The sequence below is a fragment of the Otolemur garnettii genome, unplaced genomic scaffold, assembly GCF_000181295.1.
Source record: "Otolemur garnettii isolate 467f Iridium unplaced genomic scaffold, OtoGar3 scaffold00025, whole genome shotgun sequence".
Classification (NCBI taxonomy): domain Eukaryota; kingdom Metazoa; phylum Chordata; class Mammalia; order Primates; family Galagidae; genus Otolemur; species Otolemur garnettii.
In genome coordinates this window covers 17,787,496-17,807,164 of record NW_003852420.1, presented here as the reverse complement: position 1 = coordinate 17,807,164, position 19,669 = coordinate 17,787,496, and the positions used below count along the sequence as shown (strand labels likewise).

The window sequence follows — 19,669 nt, the reverse complement described above, 5'->3', positions numbered from 1 at the left end:
GTGCTGTGGCATTACAGCTCACAGCAACCTCTAACTCCTGGGCTCAAGCGAGTCTCCTGCCTCCGCCTCCCAAGTAGCTGGGACCACAGGCGTCTGCCACAACGCCCGGCTATTTTTTAGTTGCAGCCATCATTGTTGTTTGGCGGGCTCGGGCTGGGGATTCAAACCCGCCACCTTAGGTGTACGTGGCTGGCGCCTTAGCCGGTTGAGCTATATGTGCCGAGCCAATTTCTGTAAGTTTTAAAAGAAATTTCCAAAAAGGTTCTCTGTAGTAAGATATAAAATGAGATTTTATGGTCACCTACACTACCACCATTGTAATTTCTATACGAAATAAACAGTGCTGTTAGAAAATACATATCTTCAGTTGTAATTAAGATGAAATACGATTTACATGTGGACTCAACAGTAGAATCACATATCACTTCTTAGTTCTTATGTCCTGCAGGCAGGGCAGGGGCACAGGTTGGGGAGGGTAGAATGATAGCACCTGTGCTGTTCTGTTCCTGCTAGCTTCCGAAGGAGCTCCCTTTGCTTGACTGCCCCTGCTCACACTAAAAGCAGCAAAGCCTCAGAGGCTGCCTAATTTTCTAATGATGACTTCCAGGGTTAGGCACTCGAGGAGAGCCACAGCTCCATGATGCAACTCCTGAAAATGACTTATTATTTTCAGTCTTGTGGGATTTACCTGGACCAGACCAACCTAATGGCTGCTTTCTGTGTAGAAAATGTTAGCCCTGTGACCGGAACAGCAGAGCCCTTCATGACACAATGCAGAACCCTGATACTCACTTGGGGAGCTGGCAGAGACCCGCTTCCTGGTCAGGCTCTCCTGGCCGGCCTTGTCTAAAGCTGAAGAGCCCCTGGTTTGGACATGCCTCTTTCCTGGGCTCTCCTCTGGCTCTGGTGACTTTTCCATCCCGTGGAAATACTTCATGTGATAGTGCAAAAGTTTGGCTTTGCGGAAAAATTTTAAGCAGTCCACAACCTTGCATCTAAATTTGTGGTCTAGGTCGACAGCTGGTGTGTTAGACGTCACAAAGTCATCTGTTTTCTTAAAAGCATTGGTTACTGAAAAAAATGAAAACAAAATCAAAGATCCTTTGTGTTTATCCTAGTTATTACAAAACATGCAACAGAAAGCGAAAGAGTAGCATGTGTATATTGGTTGAGAAACCCAACAGATAGCCATTACCTCCCCAAATTACGGTTTGGAAAGAATGAAAACAACCTCAGGTAAAATGACAGAGACTAAACTGTGACTCATCTTTAAAAGAAGAGATCAACATGTTTATTTAAAACAGTTATATGCATTCCTGGGGTTTCACACATCTTGGGGGAAGAATAGGAAAAATTCTTAATGAAAATCAAGAATCTCAAGCCAGCACTTAATTACTCATGAGTTGGATCAGACTCATATTCACCATCATCCTGGTAACCTGTGTGGAGAGAACTCGGAAATACTCCACAGGATTCCTTTATGAAACCTAAGAGATTTTATAACAGTTTTGCACAAAAGGAGTATAGCTGTTACAAAGAGTTTAGAATTGAGCTTTTGAGATTTTGCCATATACTTTGCTTTACACATACTTTGATCAAAAGAACCTAGAATTGGCTCGGCGCCCGTGGCTCAAGTGGCTAAGGCACCAGCCACATACACCTAAGGTGGCAGGTTCAAATCTAGCCTGGGCCCGCTAAAACAACAATGATGGCTGCAACCAAAAAATAGCCAGGTGTTGTGGTGGGCGCCTGTGGTCCCAGCTACTTGGGAGGCTGAGGCAGGAGACTCGCTTGAGCCCAGGAGTTGGAGGTTGCTGTGAGCTGTGATGCCTCAGCACTACTCTACCCAGCGGGACAGCTTGAAGCTCTGTCTCAAAAAAAAAAAGAACCTAGAATAGGAGGAATAAACTCTAGCGTTCTACAGCATTATAGGATGACTCTCACAATTTATTGTGTATTTTAAAATAATAATCAGAAAAATGTGTAAGTGTATGTGTGTGTGTTTGACACAGGGTCTTGCTCTGTCACCCAAGCTAGAGTGCAGTGGCATAATCAAAGCTCGCTGCAATCTCCAACACCTAGGCTCAAGTGATTCTCATACCTCAGCCTCCTAGCACTACAGATGTGCCCCACTATACCTAGCTAATTTTTACATTTGTTTTGGTAGAGACAGAGTCTTGATCTGTTGCCCACACTGATATAGAGCAGATTTTGAATGTTCCCAACACAAAGAAATCATAAATGTTTAGAATGATGGATGTGCACACTATCTTAATTTGATCATTACACTCAGTATAATACATATATTGAAATATACACAGTATTTCATAAATAACGAGGGTGACCAAAAAGTGTATATACATTTTAGGGAAAAAACTTTTTGTGTGTGTGTTTTGTTTGTTGAGTGTGAGTCTCAATTTGTCACTCTTGGTAGAGTACCACAGCATCAGAGCTCACAGCAACCTCAAACTCTTAGGCTCAAGCGACTCTCTTGTTTTAGCCTCCCAAGTAGCTGGGACTATAGATGCCCACCACAACACTATTTTTAGAGACAGGGTCTTGCTCTGGTTCAGGATGGTATCGAACCTGTGAGCGCAGGGCAATCCACTGGCCTTGGCCTCCCAGAGTACTAGGATTACAGGCATAAGCCATGAAAAAACTGTTTTAAAACTGTAACATTCAAGTCACATTTGACTTCTCCAATTACCACATACACAAGACAAGATACAAGATATAAGGTAACAAATGTTATTGGTATATATTGAATATTACAATTTTAATACAGTTTTTTCCTTTCTTAAAATGTATATTTTTGGTGCCTTCTCTATGTATAATTATTATGCAACAATTAAAAATAATAAAAGAAAAACAAACAGGATCCAGAAGCTGCAAAACAAAACAAAAAAACCCTCATCAACTAAAAAGAGCTAAAATGAGCGACGCCCGAGGGTCAGTGGGTAGGGCACTGGCCCCATATACCGAGGGTGGTAGGTTCAAACCCAGCCCCGGTCAAACTGCAACAAAAAAATAGCCAGGCATTGTGGTGGGTGCCTGTGGTCCCAGCTACTTGGGAGGCTGAGGCAAGGCAATGGCCTAAGCCCAGGAGTTGGAGGTTGCTGTGAGCTGTGTGACGCCACAGCACTCTACCAAAGGCGATAAACTGAGACTCTGTCTCTACAATCAATCAATAAATAAATAGAGCTAAAAAGCAAGAGGACTCAGTACTCAACCAAATTCGAGACACAATAAAACTGTGACCCCCCCCCACCCGCCAAAAAAAAAAAAAAAACAAATAAGCAGAAGGCAACAGTTTGTCATGCACCAAAGACAAAAAGTAAAGCTGTCAGAAAGACTTTGTTACAAACTCCATTAGTTGAGAAGTACCTTCAAAATGTCCTTACCCCAGTGAAACAAATCATTTTATACTTGAGTCATTCTACTCTATAGATCTGGTCACCCCAGTATATTGTGGATGGACCCTTCTTGAGTGAATCAAATTTTTTCTAAATGCAATGATACAATTGCCATTAGGAACAGGTAAATTGCTAAACCTTTGTTAAGTATTAGTATTATATTTTCTTTTCTTTCTTTCTTTTTTTTTTTTTGAGACAGAGTCTCACGATATCGCCCAGGGTAGAGTGCCATGGTGTCACAGCTCACAGCAACCTCAAACTCTTGGGCCTAAGCAATTCTCTTGCCTCAGCCTCCCAAGTAGCTGGGACTACAGGCATCTGCCACAACGCTAGCTATGTTTTTGTTGCAGTTGTTTAGCTGGGGGCCAGATTGGAACCCACCTCCCTCGATGTATGTGGCTGGCACCGTAACCACGATGCTACAAGCACCAAGCCTATAATTATATTTGCAAGTACTATTCTATAATAAGATGGAATTTTAAATTTCTTAAATTCAATCTAAACAATACTCTACATTTCAAAATTAAGTTGGATGATCTCAGGGATGCTAGTTATACAGCCACATAAGCAGAACACCTTAAAGTTACTTTCTACCCATGACAAGATACAAGAAAGAAGTTCCAAGTCAGTCAGATATAGGAAAAAGCATTATCAGTGGAAAAATTCAAAACTAAAACCTCTAATATATAGGCCAGGCACAGTGGCTCATGCCTATAATCATAGCACTCTGAGAGACAGAGACTGGAGGATCTTTTCAGCTCAAGAGTTCAAAACCGGGACGGTGCCTGTGGCTCAGTGGGTAGGGTGCCAGCCCCATATACTGATGGTGGCAGGTTCGAACCCAGCCCCGGCCAAACTGCAACAAAAAATAGCCGGGCATTGTGGCAGGCGCTTATGGTCACAGCTGCTCAGGAGGCTGAGGCAGGAGAATAACCTAAGCCCAGGAGTTGGAAGTTGCTGTGAGCTATGGCGCTGAGGGTGATGAACTGAGACTCTGTCTCTAAAAATAAAAAAGATTTCAAAACTGGCCTGAGCAAGAGCAAGACTCTGTCTCTACTAAAAGGGGGGGGGGGGGAATTAGCGGCTTTGTGGGGGGCACCTGTAGTCCCAGCTACTCAGGAGGATGAAGCAAGAGAATCGTCAAAGCCCAAGAGATGGAGGTTGCTATGAGCTGTGACACCACAGCACTCTACCAAGGACAACAAAGTGAAACTCTGTCTCAAAAAAAAAAAAAAAAAATTAGCTGTACATTGTGGTAGGCGCCTATGTTCTAGCTATTTGGGAGGCTGAGAGAGGCGGATCACTTGAACCCCAGGGTTTCAGGTTGCTGTGAGATGGGCTAACACCATGGCACTCTACCAGGGGTGATAGAATGAGACTATCTCAAATAAAACAAAAATACTTTCAATGTATCCCAAAATTCTTTCTTCAAACAAAAAACAAATAGTTTCTCTGGAATTTCCTCCTCTTGGGCTTACTACTAGGTTGAACCATATAAACTTGGCATTTTTGTAGATTAAAAAGGCTAAATATCGATCGATCATACAGTTTGATTTAAACCTCAAAGTTTTAAGTTCCAAAATTCAATACAGATAACTCCACTTACCATTGAATGAGTAAAGTTAAAGGTCAGAGGACATCAACACTGCCTGCCACTACCGGAGGGTGACAGTGGTCAACTGGAGCTATAATAATCTCAGCCATCCTTGGGCTTGAAGCCCTGTTTTGTGATAAGTTTGTTTATAATGGAAAAGTATTAATAGAATACCAAAAACATAAACATCTCTGGAGTAAACATTAAGAGTTAGAAATAACGGGGAATTTGAACAAATTCCATGAAGAATTACCATTCTCTCTATTCTGAAACTTTGCATCCTGTGTATACTCGATGGTCATCCACAAAAAACCAGCACAGCGGCTAAAAGTATGGGCTCTGCAGCTGAACAGCCTCTTTCAAAATCCTGGCTCTTCTACTCACACCCCCTCTGTCAGTTTCCTCATGTGCAAAATGAGATGATCACATTAACCACTTCACTGAGTTGTAAGAAATAAATTACACGCAAAGTCTCTAGAAAAGTATATGGCACACAGTAAATGCCCAGCAGATACTAGTATTAGTATACAATATTATTTTGGACATATTGCAAATGGAACTTAGGAACAGGAACTAACCTGCTCATAAGCAGAAGTCCCCACCACCCCCTAGACTCACTGCATGTTCATGTGAGAGGCAGTATGGTATAGCATAAACAGGCCATTTTTAAATCCCAGCTTTACCCTTCATTAATAGCATAAATGAGCTATGAAAGCTAGTCTGATTATCCAGCTTCTTCCTTACAAAAGGGAAGACAACCACTTATTTCAAAGAATTGGAGAGAGAGGTATATACGCAATATATGTATTTGGCACAAAGCAAATAAATGAGAGCCAACATCACTTTAAGTACAAAATACATCCTAAGCAGGCTTATGTCATTTCTGCAATGTGGCTGGAGATATCTATTATAATTGTCAGACAAGTGTGAAATATTTCAGCCAATCCTCATATGCCCTGATTGGGAAACACATCACCCTATAAGCATTCAATTTTGTCTGCTTGTAAAAGTGTGAATTTTCTTTCTTTCTTTTGAGACAGAATCCCAAGCTGTCGCCCTGGGTAGAGTGCCATGGCATCGCATCCCACAGCAACCTCAAATTCTTGGGCTTAAGCGATTCTCTTGCCTCAGCCTCCCAAATAGCTGGGATTACAGGTGCCCACCATAACTCCCAGCTATTTCTTTTTCGTTGCAGTTGTCGTTATTGTTTAGCAGGCACATGCCAGGTTCAAACCCACCAGTCTCAGTGTATGTGGCCAGCACCCTACCTACTGAGCTACGGGTGCCGCCAAAAGTGTGAATTTTCAACCATGGAAGTTCAAGAAGTAGATCTCCTAATAAACTCTACTCAGTCAAGTTAAACAACTCATTGTTATATAAACAATATCTTCTGTTTATAAGCTGGTCAAGAATTTACCCTGCACTGTTGGAAAAGTGTGAAGTCTCTTTTCAAGATGACAACACTAATAAGGCAACCACAAGATTCCTAGTATGGCTCTTTGCAATTCAGTGAGATTATTACACCCACCTTTCGGAACATTTGGAATCTCTTTTACTAAGGAAGCCAAAAGGTTTTTGTTTGGGGGTAGGGTTAATATTCATATTATACAATGCAGGATAACATTAAGTTGGTTCACCAAAATCTCAAACACTGTTTTGTCTATTTTATTTTAAAAACTAGTCAAAGGCCAGGTGCAGTTCATGCCTATAGTCCTAGCAGTCTTGCAGGCTGAGGAGAGAGATCTCTTGAGTTCAGAAGTTTGAGACCAGCCTAAGTCAGAGCAAGACCCCATCTCTACTAAAAATAGAAAAATTAGCCAGGTGCTGTGGTAGGAGCCTGTGGTCCCAGCTATTGGGAGGCTGAGGTAAGAGGATCTCTGGATTGAGTCTGGGAGTTTGAGGTTGTAGTGAGCTAGGCTGATACCACAGCACTCTAGCCTAGACAACAGAGTGAGACTTTGTCAAAAGAAAGAAAGAACTAGAAGGAAAGAACAAGTTAAGTGCAGTATGAGAAGGAGAAAAAGAGTAGAACAAGGAGTTTGATTTATATCTGACTGAACAATCAACTGGGGCAACTAACCAGTTAACTTTTAGACCAGCCTGTTTTGTCTTTCTTAAACATAAAAGTGCATTTTGCCTTTCCATAAGTAGTTTTATGAAACTGTATGTTAGAAGTAACATTTATCCCTAACAGACATCTGATTACTTTAGCCTAAGAACTTTGTGACTCTTGCATTGTATAAGACCTGTATTGGGAATAGCTCCCAGACTGACACCAATCAATTAATTTACACTCTCTAGGTAGAGTTCCCTGGGCCAATTCAATTTCATCTATACCGACTACAAATGCACTTACATATCTCCTCGTGCATAACTAGATTTCAAGACGATCTGGCCAGACTATCTGCTGAAAGAAAGATATGCCTGCTCTGATAAACCACCAATCCAGTAAGGCTCTCGAAAGGAAATGAATTTAGGTTAGCAGGACAAAAACTGCTCCTCCAAAAAAGCAAAACCCTTGAACTATCGTCATAGCTAAGCAGAAGGCAAGTACAGCTGGACCTCTAAAGGAGAGCAAGCTTGGCACTTGTGTGAACCAGCTGCCTCTGAGAGGTGGTAAATATTAATGGTAATTAATAAAAAACACAAGGATCAGAGAGGCTCAAGTGAGCAGAGAAATCCCCCAGGAGACAAGACACTTCCAGGCGTCACTAATAAATACAAAGACCTTCATCAAACCAAAAGCTCTTTTTTTGAGACAGAGTCTCAAGCTGCCGCCCTGGATAGAGGGCTATGACATCACAGCTCACATCAACTTCCAACTCTTGAGCTTAAGCAATTCTCTTGACTAAGCCTCCCAACCAGCTGGACTACAGGCACCTGCCACAACCCCCGGCTTTTTTTTTTTTTTTTTGGTTGTAGCTGCCATGGTTGTTTGGAAGGCCAGGACTGGATTTGAACCCACCAGCTTAGGTGTATGTGGCTGATACCTTAGCTACTTGAGCCACAGGCACCCAGCCCAAAAGCTCTTTTCAAGATGACAACACTAATAAGACAAAGAGCTGCTGCTTTTTATCTGAAGAAATAAAGATCAAAAGATCTGAGCATCATGGAGTTCAAGAAGTAAGATTTCCTAATAAACTCTACTCAGTGAAGCATAACAACTCATTGTTACATAAACAATACCTTCTGTTTATAACCATAATTTACCCTGCACTGCTGGGAAAAAACAAAACAGCAACAGGGTGTGGAAAGCAGCAAAGAGGGTATGAATCAGTTACGTTAAATAACCTGTGACAAAATCGGATAAATTACACAATTAACTACAATTTCAGAACCACAAATCAAACGTAGATAAAAAATAGTAGATGGGAATAAAATGCTTATGCTAACTTTTTAATGACAATAAAATGTTTAAGATGTTTTAAATTGAAACAGTAAAAAAGATAAACAAACTTAATATCAATCTTTTCTCGTGAAGGTCTTGCAAACCAGACTATTTTACTTTTGGACCCAATAATTTTTAGAGATATAAAAAATACTGTCCTGACTTCACAACTTTATCCAACTTTCCCACACTACATCCAAAAGGAGCCCTCTGTAAGCACAATAAAGGCTATAGGTGTACCCAGTCTACACCACGTGGTTCCCGCTGGCAAGACACTCCCACATGCAAACCATGTCCTGCTCATCCTTCAAATGCCACCTCCTCGCACAATGTTCTCTCCTTGGTCTTTCAGCAGAAAATATTCTGTCCTGCTTCTCAGAATTCTCATAAGTACTTCGCAAAAAAATAAATCTTGTAGTCTGGTCTCTTTCTATTTGAATAAGTTGATTTTGTTCATTCCTTTTTCTAAAATGTTGAAAAGGTAAATGTACTTCATTCTGCTCTTGCAGTACTTATCTTACTGCGATACTATATCAAACAAGGGAGCCAGCCTCTCTAAGAGTATCTCCTGCTCATTAAACAGTAATAAATATTTCGTAAGTCTCCTATGGGTTTCCATGAGGCACTAGAAGAGCTATTGCATTATTAACTGCAATTCAAACATTCTTTGTCATCATTGTTGTCACTGACCTCACAGTTTTTTGCTTAGAACAATCAAATACATGCATCTCAGCCAGGGGACTATGTATCAGTGGCACAACCTGCAAAATTCTAACATCCAAGTGTCCCTCTTTATTAATCAAACAATGACATATTGTGGTAATAGGAAGAGTAAAATGATATAACTGGCAAAAATGTTCTATATTTTAAAAGAATTAAGAAATAAAATATGCACAGGGTAACTATGCTAAAGAAAACTTACAAAAGAAATGTGAGCAAGATAATTATTTTCACAGTAGAAATACCATACACTTCTGTATTTACATCATACTCCATACCAGAACAGTATTCCTTATACCATGGTGATGGAAGCATGACCAAGAAACTGAAAGATACATTGGTTGCCAAAAGGGCCTGGTGGGCCACAGTTTACATAAATCCTGAGTCTCACAATCAGATGTGTATTCCAATACACATACAATACAATACTCCAATGGGAAAACAGTTCATTTGGAACACACCACCTTTGTCACTGGTGGTACCAGTAAAGTGATATCAACCACTCTTAGGATATCATGAGTCCTTGTCAATATGGGAACAGTTACTAAGAGACAGAGGGCAGAAAATATGTAAACTAAATCCTCAAGGGAGCCTGGTTCAAAAGTGAGGAATAATCAAATTATTCTTAGGATAGAAGATAAACTACTGAAACCAATGTATTCCTGTTTTAGAAAGCAGTATGAGGCTCGGTGCCTGTAGCTCAAGCAGCTAAGGCGCCAGCCACATACACCTAAGGTGGCGGGTTCAAATCAAGCTCGGGCCCGCCAAACAATGATGGCTGCAACTGAAAAATAGCTGGGCATTGTGGTGGGCGCCTATGGTCCCAGCTACTTGGGAGGCAGAGGCAGGAGACTCGCTTGAGCCCAGGAGTTGGAGGTTGCGGTGAGCTGTGATGCCACGGCACTCTACCCAGGGGGATAGCTTGAGGCTCTGTCTCAAAAAAAAGAAAAAAGAAAGCAGTATGATATACTCTAAGGGTGGCTGGAGTTTAAAAAAAAGGGGGGGCGGGGGAGAAAGCAGTATGAAAATCAGGAGTTATTGGTGTTGCCATGTGCTCTATGTTCTTCCTCACATTTAGCATATTTTTGTTTGGAGGAGTCAAGACAAAGCACAGAGCTCTCTCCTAGGTGTTCAGGCTCAAAAATCCCAAGTCATTCTTTACTCTTGTCACTCCTAATTTAGTAATAGACATTTGTGTATGCAGAGCAAAATGGTCCACAGATTTTGCTTTTAATAACAATAACCCTAGTCTAGAGCCTTTTGTAGTTCATGAGCATGATGAGTGGGTTTTCATGAGCATGCATGAGATGTGTCTCCCACAAATCTTGTTACGACATTAGCACATTACCCATCTGACTAAAGAAAAAATAATGGTAACTCTAAAAAATGTTTTCTTTACTGTTTTAGGGGGGTGGACGGGAGACAGTGAGATGTCTTCTAATAATCCCTGCCTCCTGCTATCATGCTCTGTGTAATCCCCTCAAACGTGAGCAGCAACTTTAATGTGTCTCTAATACAGTATAGCAAAGACAGTATGTCATAAGTTATATAAGGCTTATCATATCCCATCTTACTAGTAGACACTTTCCCTGGCTCACTTAGTGAAACAAACCACTGTGTTGAGAGCTACTCTACATAGAGGCTCATGAGGCAAGAAACAGAGTATCAGCAAAAACCAGAGCCCCTCAGTCTAATAGCCTGCAAGGACTGAATACTGCCACCAACCACATTAAGCCTGGATTCCTAGTAGAGTTTTCAGGTAAGACCTGGCTCTGGCCAACTTGCTTTCAAGCTTGCAGAGGACCCAACTAAGCTGTGTTTGAACTACTCACCCATAGAAACAGTGAGAAAATAAATGTGTCGTCTTTAGCTATGTCCTTGGTAATATTAGGCAGCAATAGATGATTACAGAGTGGGCTCAGTAGCCCTCTCACTTTCTATATAATTAGATAATCCCTTATTTAAATTTTTCCTTTTATATTAAATATATATTATTTTTAGGCTTACAAAAGTTCTTAATCTATGTTTTCTGAAACTTGGTTTAGAAATAAATAAATATCCTGTTTAATCTTTTGTATGCCCATTGCCAGTATCTAGAAACCTCACCATCAGATGACTAAAATGATATTCAGCCTGGCTGGCAATAAAGTCTGGCATTCAAGTTCTACATCAATCTAAGTGCCATCTTGCTTTCCAAATTCATCTCATGTTATCTGTAATGAGGATTCCAACCGTTAGACCCAGCAACTGGTTCATGCTCCCGCAGCTCACACCTCTGCTCAGCCTATGCGCTCTCCCTGCCACTTCTTCCAGACTCAGCCAAGTTTTCACTTCCGTCCAGACCCAGCTCACTCCACATGCAGGAAGGCATCCAGATGGCACAGGCTCACAGGAACTGTATGCCACCAACTCTTGGCACAAACGGCTATCTGCTACATTTCATCACTAATACTTAGTATCTACTCCTGGATCCTGTTATTTGTCACTTCTCCAGTCAGAGGACAAGAACCACTTCTCATTGTCTTATGTTCCTTCAGCACCAAGCCACCAACATAGTTGGCTTTTTTTTTTTTTTTTGAGACAGAGTTTCACTATGTCACCCTCGGTAGAGTGCTGTGGTATCACAGCTCACAGCTACCTCAAATTCTTGGACTTAAGCAATTCTCTTGATTCAGCCTCCCGAGTAGCTAGGACCACCACAACGCCCAACTATTTGTTGTTGTCATTGTTGTTAGCAAGCCCTGACCGCGTTCAAACCTGACAGCCCTGGTGTATGTGGCTGGCACCCTAACCACTGTGCACAGGTACCAAACCCACAGTTGGCATTTTTATTAGCAATGATATCATGTGGCCCAGTAGTTGAACACCTTTATGACATGCACCTCAAAATATTGAATAAAATACTTTTCATGTCTGTGAAGGAATAACTTGCTTAGCTGTGAAGCATCAAAAAACAATCACAGGGAAACATGAACAGATTTAAAGGTAAGTTCAGCCAAACGTTCTATTCTCTAAATAGAAAAAATAAACAACCAAAATGACCAGAAACAATTAAACAATGTACGGCAAGTCTGCATCATGTAGTTGTGTATGTGTGTGTGTGTGTGTGTGTGTGCACGCGCGCGTGTGTGTATGTTAGACATGGGAATCTTGCTATGTTACCCAGGTTGGCAACAAACTCCTGGACTCATACAATCCTCCCATCTCACCTTACTGAGTAGATGGGACTACTGGTATATACCATGACACCTGGCTCACATAACACATTACATAATTCTAATTGCTCATTAAGAAGAATGAAATAGGTCTGCACGGTGGCTCACGCCTGTAATCCTAGCACTCTTAGCTCAGGCAATCCACCCACCCTGCCCCTTACCCCAAGTGCTGGAATTACAGAAGTGAGCCACTGTGCTCAGCCTGCTCAGTGGTTTAAGGGGCCCAACTGCAAATATTTGCATTCTTCGGAAAAGGCTTAAAATGTTCACCAGGACTGTGTGTTAGCAGGATTGCTTTCCTTCCACTTTGCTATTCTGTGACGGAGCTCATGAGTTGGAGACCAGCCTGAGCAAGAGCAAGACCCCGTCTCTAAAAAATAGCCAGTGTTGGCTCGGCGCCTATGGCTTAAGTGGCTAAGGTGCCAGCCATATACACCTAAGGTGGCGGGTTCGAATCCAGCCTGGGCCTGCCAAACAACAATGATGGCTGCAACCAAAAAACAGCCGGGCGTTGTGGCGGGCACCTGTGGTCCCAGCTACTCGGGAGGCTGAGGCAGGAGACTCGCTTGAGCTCAGGCGTTGGAGGTTACTGTGAGCTGCGATGCCACAGCACTCTATCCAGGGGGACAGCTTGAGGCTCTGTCTCAAGGAAAAAAAAAAAAAAAGCCAATGTTGTGGCGGGCGCCTGTAGTCCCAGCTACTCGGAAGGCTGAGGCAAGAGAATCACTTAAGCCCAAGAGCCGGAGGTTGCTGTGAACTAAGATGCCACAGCACTCTACCAAGGGTGACAATGTAAGACTCTGTCCCCACCACCACGACCAAAAAAACCAAACAACAAAAAAACCACTGAGCATTTATTCCACAAGGTGGCAGAGCTGCTCCAAACGCCAGAGCTGGGGATGGAGGAGTGGCTGCCTCTCTTCAATCCTGAGCTAGCTGTGCTGGCTTCCCCAGCACCTCCTCCTACAGCCCAATACCCTCCTCCTTCAGGCTAATTGCTCAGATGGTGACTCCATCTCAGTTTACAAACGCAAGACTGTGGCACCAGCTCAGGAAAGCAATAACTAAACTGTGACTAAGGCAGCATTCTGGCCGCTAGGGGCCTGCCTGGATGTTTCCGATGGCAGTCCCACCCTATTTCCTGCTTCCTTACATAATACATTCCTGGTGAATGAGTTCTCCACAACCTCCCTCCCCCCAGCAATCTTTCTGGATTGTCCTGTACTCACCACTAAACCCTTGTTCCAGAAGAAACACCAGGAAAATCATTCATTTCCAGATCAACACATTTTCCCCTGTCAAATTAAAGTATTCCAAAGGCACCACCCTGTCCTGGAGTACTGTTTATCACTTGTACCACACACTGCTGTTCAAACACTAGCCACCTCACTAAGCCTCACACTCTGACTGTACACACTGCTTTAATGAGCGCCCCCAGCAACTCTGCATTATATACCATGCAATGTCCCTAAAGGCAGGGACTCTGATCATTTTACTTGATTCATAAACCACCCAGCATCTTCTTAAATGACATTAGGGACTGAGAAGACAGAAGTTACTGATTCTCCATTACCAAACATTAGCAAGTGTATAACTCCGGCTAAGTCACTTCTTCTTGCCAAATATTGTATTCTTTGCCTATAAAACAGGGAGAGACTGAGTGTAGTAGCTCATGCCTGTAATCTCAGCACCATGAGACCAACCTGGGCAACAAGCAAGACCCTGCCTCTTCAAAAAATGTTTAAAATTAGCTGGGCATAGTGGTACACACCTATGGTCCTAGCTACTTGGGAAGCTGAGACAGGAGGATGGCTAGAGCCCAGGAATTTGAGCTATGAGGTCTCCACTACACTCTAGCCCAGCAACAGAGCAAGACACTGTCTCAGAAATAATAATGGTAATAATGACAATGCTGGGAGAATTAATAGTGAATATATGTCTTTCAGCAAGGGCTACTTAAATTATGGAACATCCATATAATGAAATAAATTATACATAACTATGATGGAACATAGGAACTGACTTGGAAAAATACATTTGGAAATGACAAGCCACTGAGGCTCAGCACCTGTAGCTGAAGCAGCTAAGGTGCCAGCCACATATACCAGAGCTAGCGGGTTCAAATCCAGCCCGGGCCTGCCAAACAACAATGACAACAACAACCAAAAAATAGCCAGGCATTGTGGCAGGTGCCTGTAGTCCCAGCTACTTGGGGGACTGAGGCAAGAGAATGGCATAAGCCCAGGAAACGGAGGTTGCTGTGAGCTGTGACACCATAGCACTCTACCCAGGGTGATAGATTAACACTCTGTCTCAAAAAGAAAAAAGAAAAAAAAAAGGGTGGCACCTGTGGCTCAGTGGGTAGGGTGCTGGCCCCATATACCAAGGGTGGTGGGTTCAAACCCAGTCCTGGCCAGACTGCAACAACAACAACAAAAAAGCCAGGCATTGTGCTAAATGCCTGTGGTCCCCGCTACTCAGGAGGCTGAGGCAAGAGAATCAGCTAAGCCCAGGAGTTGGTGGTTGCTGTGAGCTGTGACACCACAGTAATAAAGTGAGAGACTGTCTCTATAAAAAAAACAAAAAAGAAAAGAATAATGAAAATGACAATCCACTGAATATAGGAAGAAGATCCCAATATTGTGCTTTAAAAAGCCGTATGTATATGTAAGATATATATGCACAAAACCATGTAACAATAGAACCACACACCAAACTATACAATGGTCCTTCAAGAGCGGGAGGTTAAGAAAGAAGCCTTCAGGTGGCGCCCATAGCTCAGTCGGTAGGACACCGGTCACCAACACCAGGGCTGGCGGGTTCAAACTGGCCCAGGCCAGCTAAAACAACAATGACAACTGCAACAAAAAAATAGCCAGACACTGTGGCAGGTGCTTATAGTCCCAGCTACTTAGGAGGCGAGGCAAGAGAATCACCTAAGCCCAGGAATTGGAGGTTGCTGTGAGCTGTGATGCTACAGCACTCTACCCAGGACAACAGCTTGAGACTTTCAAAAAAGAAAGAAAGAAAGCAGCCTTCACCTTTACTTTCTTTTATGTAATTGAGGTGGGGGGTTTTTGTTTGTTTTTTGAGACAGGGTTTTGCTCTGTTGCCCTGGGTAGAGTGCACTGCCTTCATCATAGCTCACTACAACCTCAAACTCCTGAAACTCCTGGGCTCAAATGACTCTCCTGCCCAGCCACCAGCATGGCTGGGACTACAGGAATGACACCTAATTTTTCTCTCTCTCTTTCTTTTTTTTTTGTAGATATGAGGTACAGCTCTTGCCTCATCTTGAATTCCTGACCTCAAACAAACCTCCCTCCTCAGTCTCCCAAAGAGGATTACATTTGAGCCACCGTGCCCAGCCTAAAAGTATATTCTTTTTACCATTTTTTGCAATGTTTTTAATAACTCAAATTATTTCAAAGTAAAAACTTCTTAAATATATACAGGAAAATTACCTTAAGACTGTGAACTAAAACAAAATCTTAACATTCTCCTATAGCGAATATCTGGACCCCCTCTTGGCCAAGGGTATACCCTAAAACTGAGTGGTCAGCCATGAAAAAAGAGATCAGAAATGTCCCCTTCATCAAGTCCCTCTCCCTTTTTAGAGATGCCGGTTGTGACTCATTAATAGGCCTCAGGCAATAAGAGATATACCTGCAGGTTTTCAATCTAGATTACAAACCACTTAAGTCTGAGCATACATCCCCTAGTTTGTCTCTGATAAACAGACTCTTATCTTACTTAATTCAGCATTCCTTTTCATTGACTCCTGGACTTTGACATAAAGCCTAACTCTTTCAGCCAACTGTCAACTTTAACCCCACCTAATACCTGTAAACACCACCCAGCCCCCTTTGAGAGGTCCCATCTTTTCAGGTCAAACCAATGTATTCCTTCCACATACTGACCTATGACTTTACCTATAATTCCTACCTCCTTGAAATATATAAAACCAAACTGTAACCCCCACCCAGCGAGTCCACTTGCCCTGTGGCTCTGGGTCATAGCCCTCAAATTTGGCTCAAAATAAACCTCTTTAAATTATTTTACAGAGTATGCCTTCTTTTCCATTGACAAGACCACAAACTAGCTAAGTGGAAGGAAAGCAACACTGCCAATGCACAGATCCTAGTGAATGATGCAGAGCTATCACCCTATACTGAGAATGAAGTGTTTTACAGTAGCTCCATAAACTCCTCAAAGCAACTGACCTCAGTTTGGTAGCAACTTAAACCTGCTCACGCTTAACACACTTCTGGAAGCCTCAGTTAAGGAGGAAGCATACTTGACAGTCTCAGAAAAGACCTTGTGGTCATTGTGTACACACTGCTTTGCCTCCATCTCTAAATGTCTAACTGCTATCCATCCTTCAAGGCCATGTGCAAGTACCACCTCCTTCCATCCCTGCCCCTAAACTGAAACCACCCTTACAACCTCTTGGAGGCAGGACACAATTATAAGAGGGACTTTACCTAACAAATATAATCATTTTAGCCTGGTTCTCTGTACTCTCAATGAATCCCCCCCCCAAAAAAAATAAGAAGAAAAAAAAGAGACCACCCTTACAAATTGATGAAGGGGTCCAAGGTGAGAACTTAGAATAGGACCCCAAATCTCTGCAAAGGAGTCAGTTTAGCTAAAATAATAATAATCAGCCACTTTCCCCTTATCTGCTTAAAAATAATCAATATACCTTTGCTTGCTGCAGTAACTTTGTTTGCTTCTTTACCCTGGAGTCACACATAGTTTTTGGGAACCTTGGGGTAGTTTTTAAGATGGATTCCAGTGGATGACCCACCCAGACCTACAGAACTGACTCAACTAGCCTTAGACACCTACCCACCCACCCAAGGAAATGCATTCCAGTGAATTGACTGACCCCCCCTAAAGAGCAGCCCACACCTAAGGACTGATGGTTCCACCCCCAAACCAGCCAGTTAGCAGACCCTGATTGCCTAATCTTCTGCCCACCAAACTGTCTTTTTTGTTGTTGTTGTTGCAGTTTGGCCGGGGCTGGGTTTGACCCTGCCACCCTCAGTATATGGGGCCAGCGCCCCAGCCACCAAACTATCTTTGAAAACCCTGTCCCACCAATTCTCAGGGAGAGGGATTTGAGAAATTCCTCCCATCTCCCCACTTAGTGCTATGCAGAAAATCTTCAGCTATAATCCCTGTTGTCTCTGGGTATTGGCTTCCTCTTGGGCAATGGACAGATAAACCTGGTTCAGTGGTAAGAAAATCACCTACCTAATACTATACCACACCTCAACTAGTGTGCCATTTCCCAATGGCAAATGCAAATAGTCATTAATGAACATTAAGATCCATAATGCCCATTCAGACTGGGCATGGTGGTTCACACCTATAATCCTAGAACTTTGGGAGGCAGAAGCAAGTGGGCCACCTGAGCTCAGGAGTTCAAGACCAGTCTGAACAAAGGTGAGATGCCGTCTCCGCTGAAAATAGAAAAATTAGCCAGGCATTGTGATGGGCACCTGTAGTCCCAGCTACTTGGGAGGCTGAGGCAGGAGGTTCACTTGAGCCCAGGAGTTTGAGTTTGCTGTGAGCTTGTGAGCTATGATGCCATGCACTTTGCCCAGGGTGACAGGATTCTGTCAAAAAAAAAAAAAAAAGAAAAGAAAAGAAAAGAAAAAAGGAAATAAAGAATGCCCCTTCAATCTTTGCATACTCAACAGTTAGCAGAACTCCTAGGAATACAGTAAATGCTCAATGATACCTGAGTTCAACTACAGGCACACATTATCACTATTATTATTTACTCCCAGTTTTATTCTACATGTTTCTCATGACATAACCTTACTTTCCCTCTTGTATTCCAGGTACTTGAAGTTGTATCTATTCTCCTGGACAGAAAGACCAGGAGGGGCATAGACCAGATATCCCAGTCATCTCTCCAATCCCTAGAACAATCAATTTTCAGTTTTCCACCACAATACATGCTTGGTAAAATGGCACAACTTCCCAAACTAAAATGGCTACAACTCTATGACTTACCTACTTAAGAAAGCACAGAGAACACAAGTTCATGAAAGCTAAACTACTACTGGCACTATACTAAATAACTGTTTAACTCAAAGATAAATCATTTACAAAAACCATCATAGGAATTACCCTGAAATTACCCTGGTTAATTTAAAAGCAAATAGTTTGTTAATTTTTTATACTTCAGTGACAACTCCCTCTTCATTTTATTATTGAGATGGGGTCTCACTCTGTCATCCAGACTAGAATACAATGGCATGATGGTAACTCACCACAACCTCAGACTCCTAGGCTCAAGTGATTCTCCTGCCTCAGCCTCCAGAGTATCTGTGACTATAGGGGTATAACTGTATGCCTGGCTTATTTTTTCCTTTTTCTTAAATGTTAGAAACTGGGTCTCATTATGTTGCTCTGGATGGTCTGGAACTCCTGGCCTTGAGAAATCCTCCTTCAATCTTCCAAAGTGCTGGGATTACAGACTTAAGTGCCTGGCCTCCTTATTCATTTTATAACTGACAACAAAGACGTCAAAACCTCATGGAGGGCGGCGCCTGTGGCTCAGTGGGTAGGGCGCTGGCCCCATATAACGAGGGTGGCGATTTCAAGCCTGGCCCCAGCCAAACTGAAACAAAAAAACCAGCCAGGCATTGTGGCAGACACCTGTAGTCTCAGCTACTCAGGAGGCTGAGGCAAGAAAATCACCTAAGCCCAGGAGTTGGAGACTGCTGTGAGCTGTGACACCACAGCACTCTACTGAGGGCAATAGAGTGAGACTGTCTCTACAAGGAAAAAAAAAAACCTCATGGATTAGCATCACTGATCTAGACCATGTGGGAAAGTGTCCCACTTCTACCAGATACTTAGTAAAAAGAAGATTAACTGAATGGTCTTATACTTCTATTCAGTTTATTTTCTTGTTTATTCTATGTTTCCTGCAGAATATTCACAAATGAGGCAGCTTAGAAAAGAGTCTGGCACTCACTAAATATTTGTTGACTAGAATGAATGAAAGGACAACAGCTCATTTTCAAATAGCTCTGGTTAAATATGAATGGCCAAACAGGCTGGGCCCAGACATAGAGAATAATCTGAGTTCTCTAAGGGCATGACTCTTAACTCCTGTTTTACAGCATAAATAAATACCTGTCAAAACAGAAACATTGCAATTGTAATCTCCTCTGGCTTATAAATCATCAAAACAAAAAATATATACCTATTTCAAAAAAATACAGGCATAGGCTCAGCGCCTGAGGCTCAAGTGGCTAAGGCGCCAGCCACATACACCTAACGTGGCGGGTTCGAATCCAACCAGGCCCCACCAAAA

The 19,669-nt window shown here is 42.4% G+C and overlaps 1 protein-coding gene and 1 non-coding gene across 4 annotated transcripts in view; one reads left to right on the top strand and one right to left on the bottom strand.

Annotated features, from left to right (window-relative positions):
- Positions 1-19,669, bottom strand: part of PHF20 (PHD finger protein 20) — a 151,373-nt gene that overhangs the window by 31,458 nt on the left and 100,246 nt on the right. For all 3 annotated transcript variants that reach the window (XM_003788136.3, XM_023512185.1, XM_023512186.1), the window contains exon 10: positions 793-1,071. In XM_003788136.3, coding sequence (XP_003788184.1) covers positions 793-1,071 — 279 coding nt within the window. The remainder of the gene's footprint in view (positions 1-792; positions 1,072-19,669) is intronic.
- LOC111724750 lies at positions 10,370-10,473 on the top strand. Its single transcript, XR_002772987.1, has one exon. It is a non-coding gene; the product is annotated as a small nucleolar RNA U13 (small nucleolar RNA).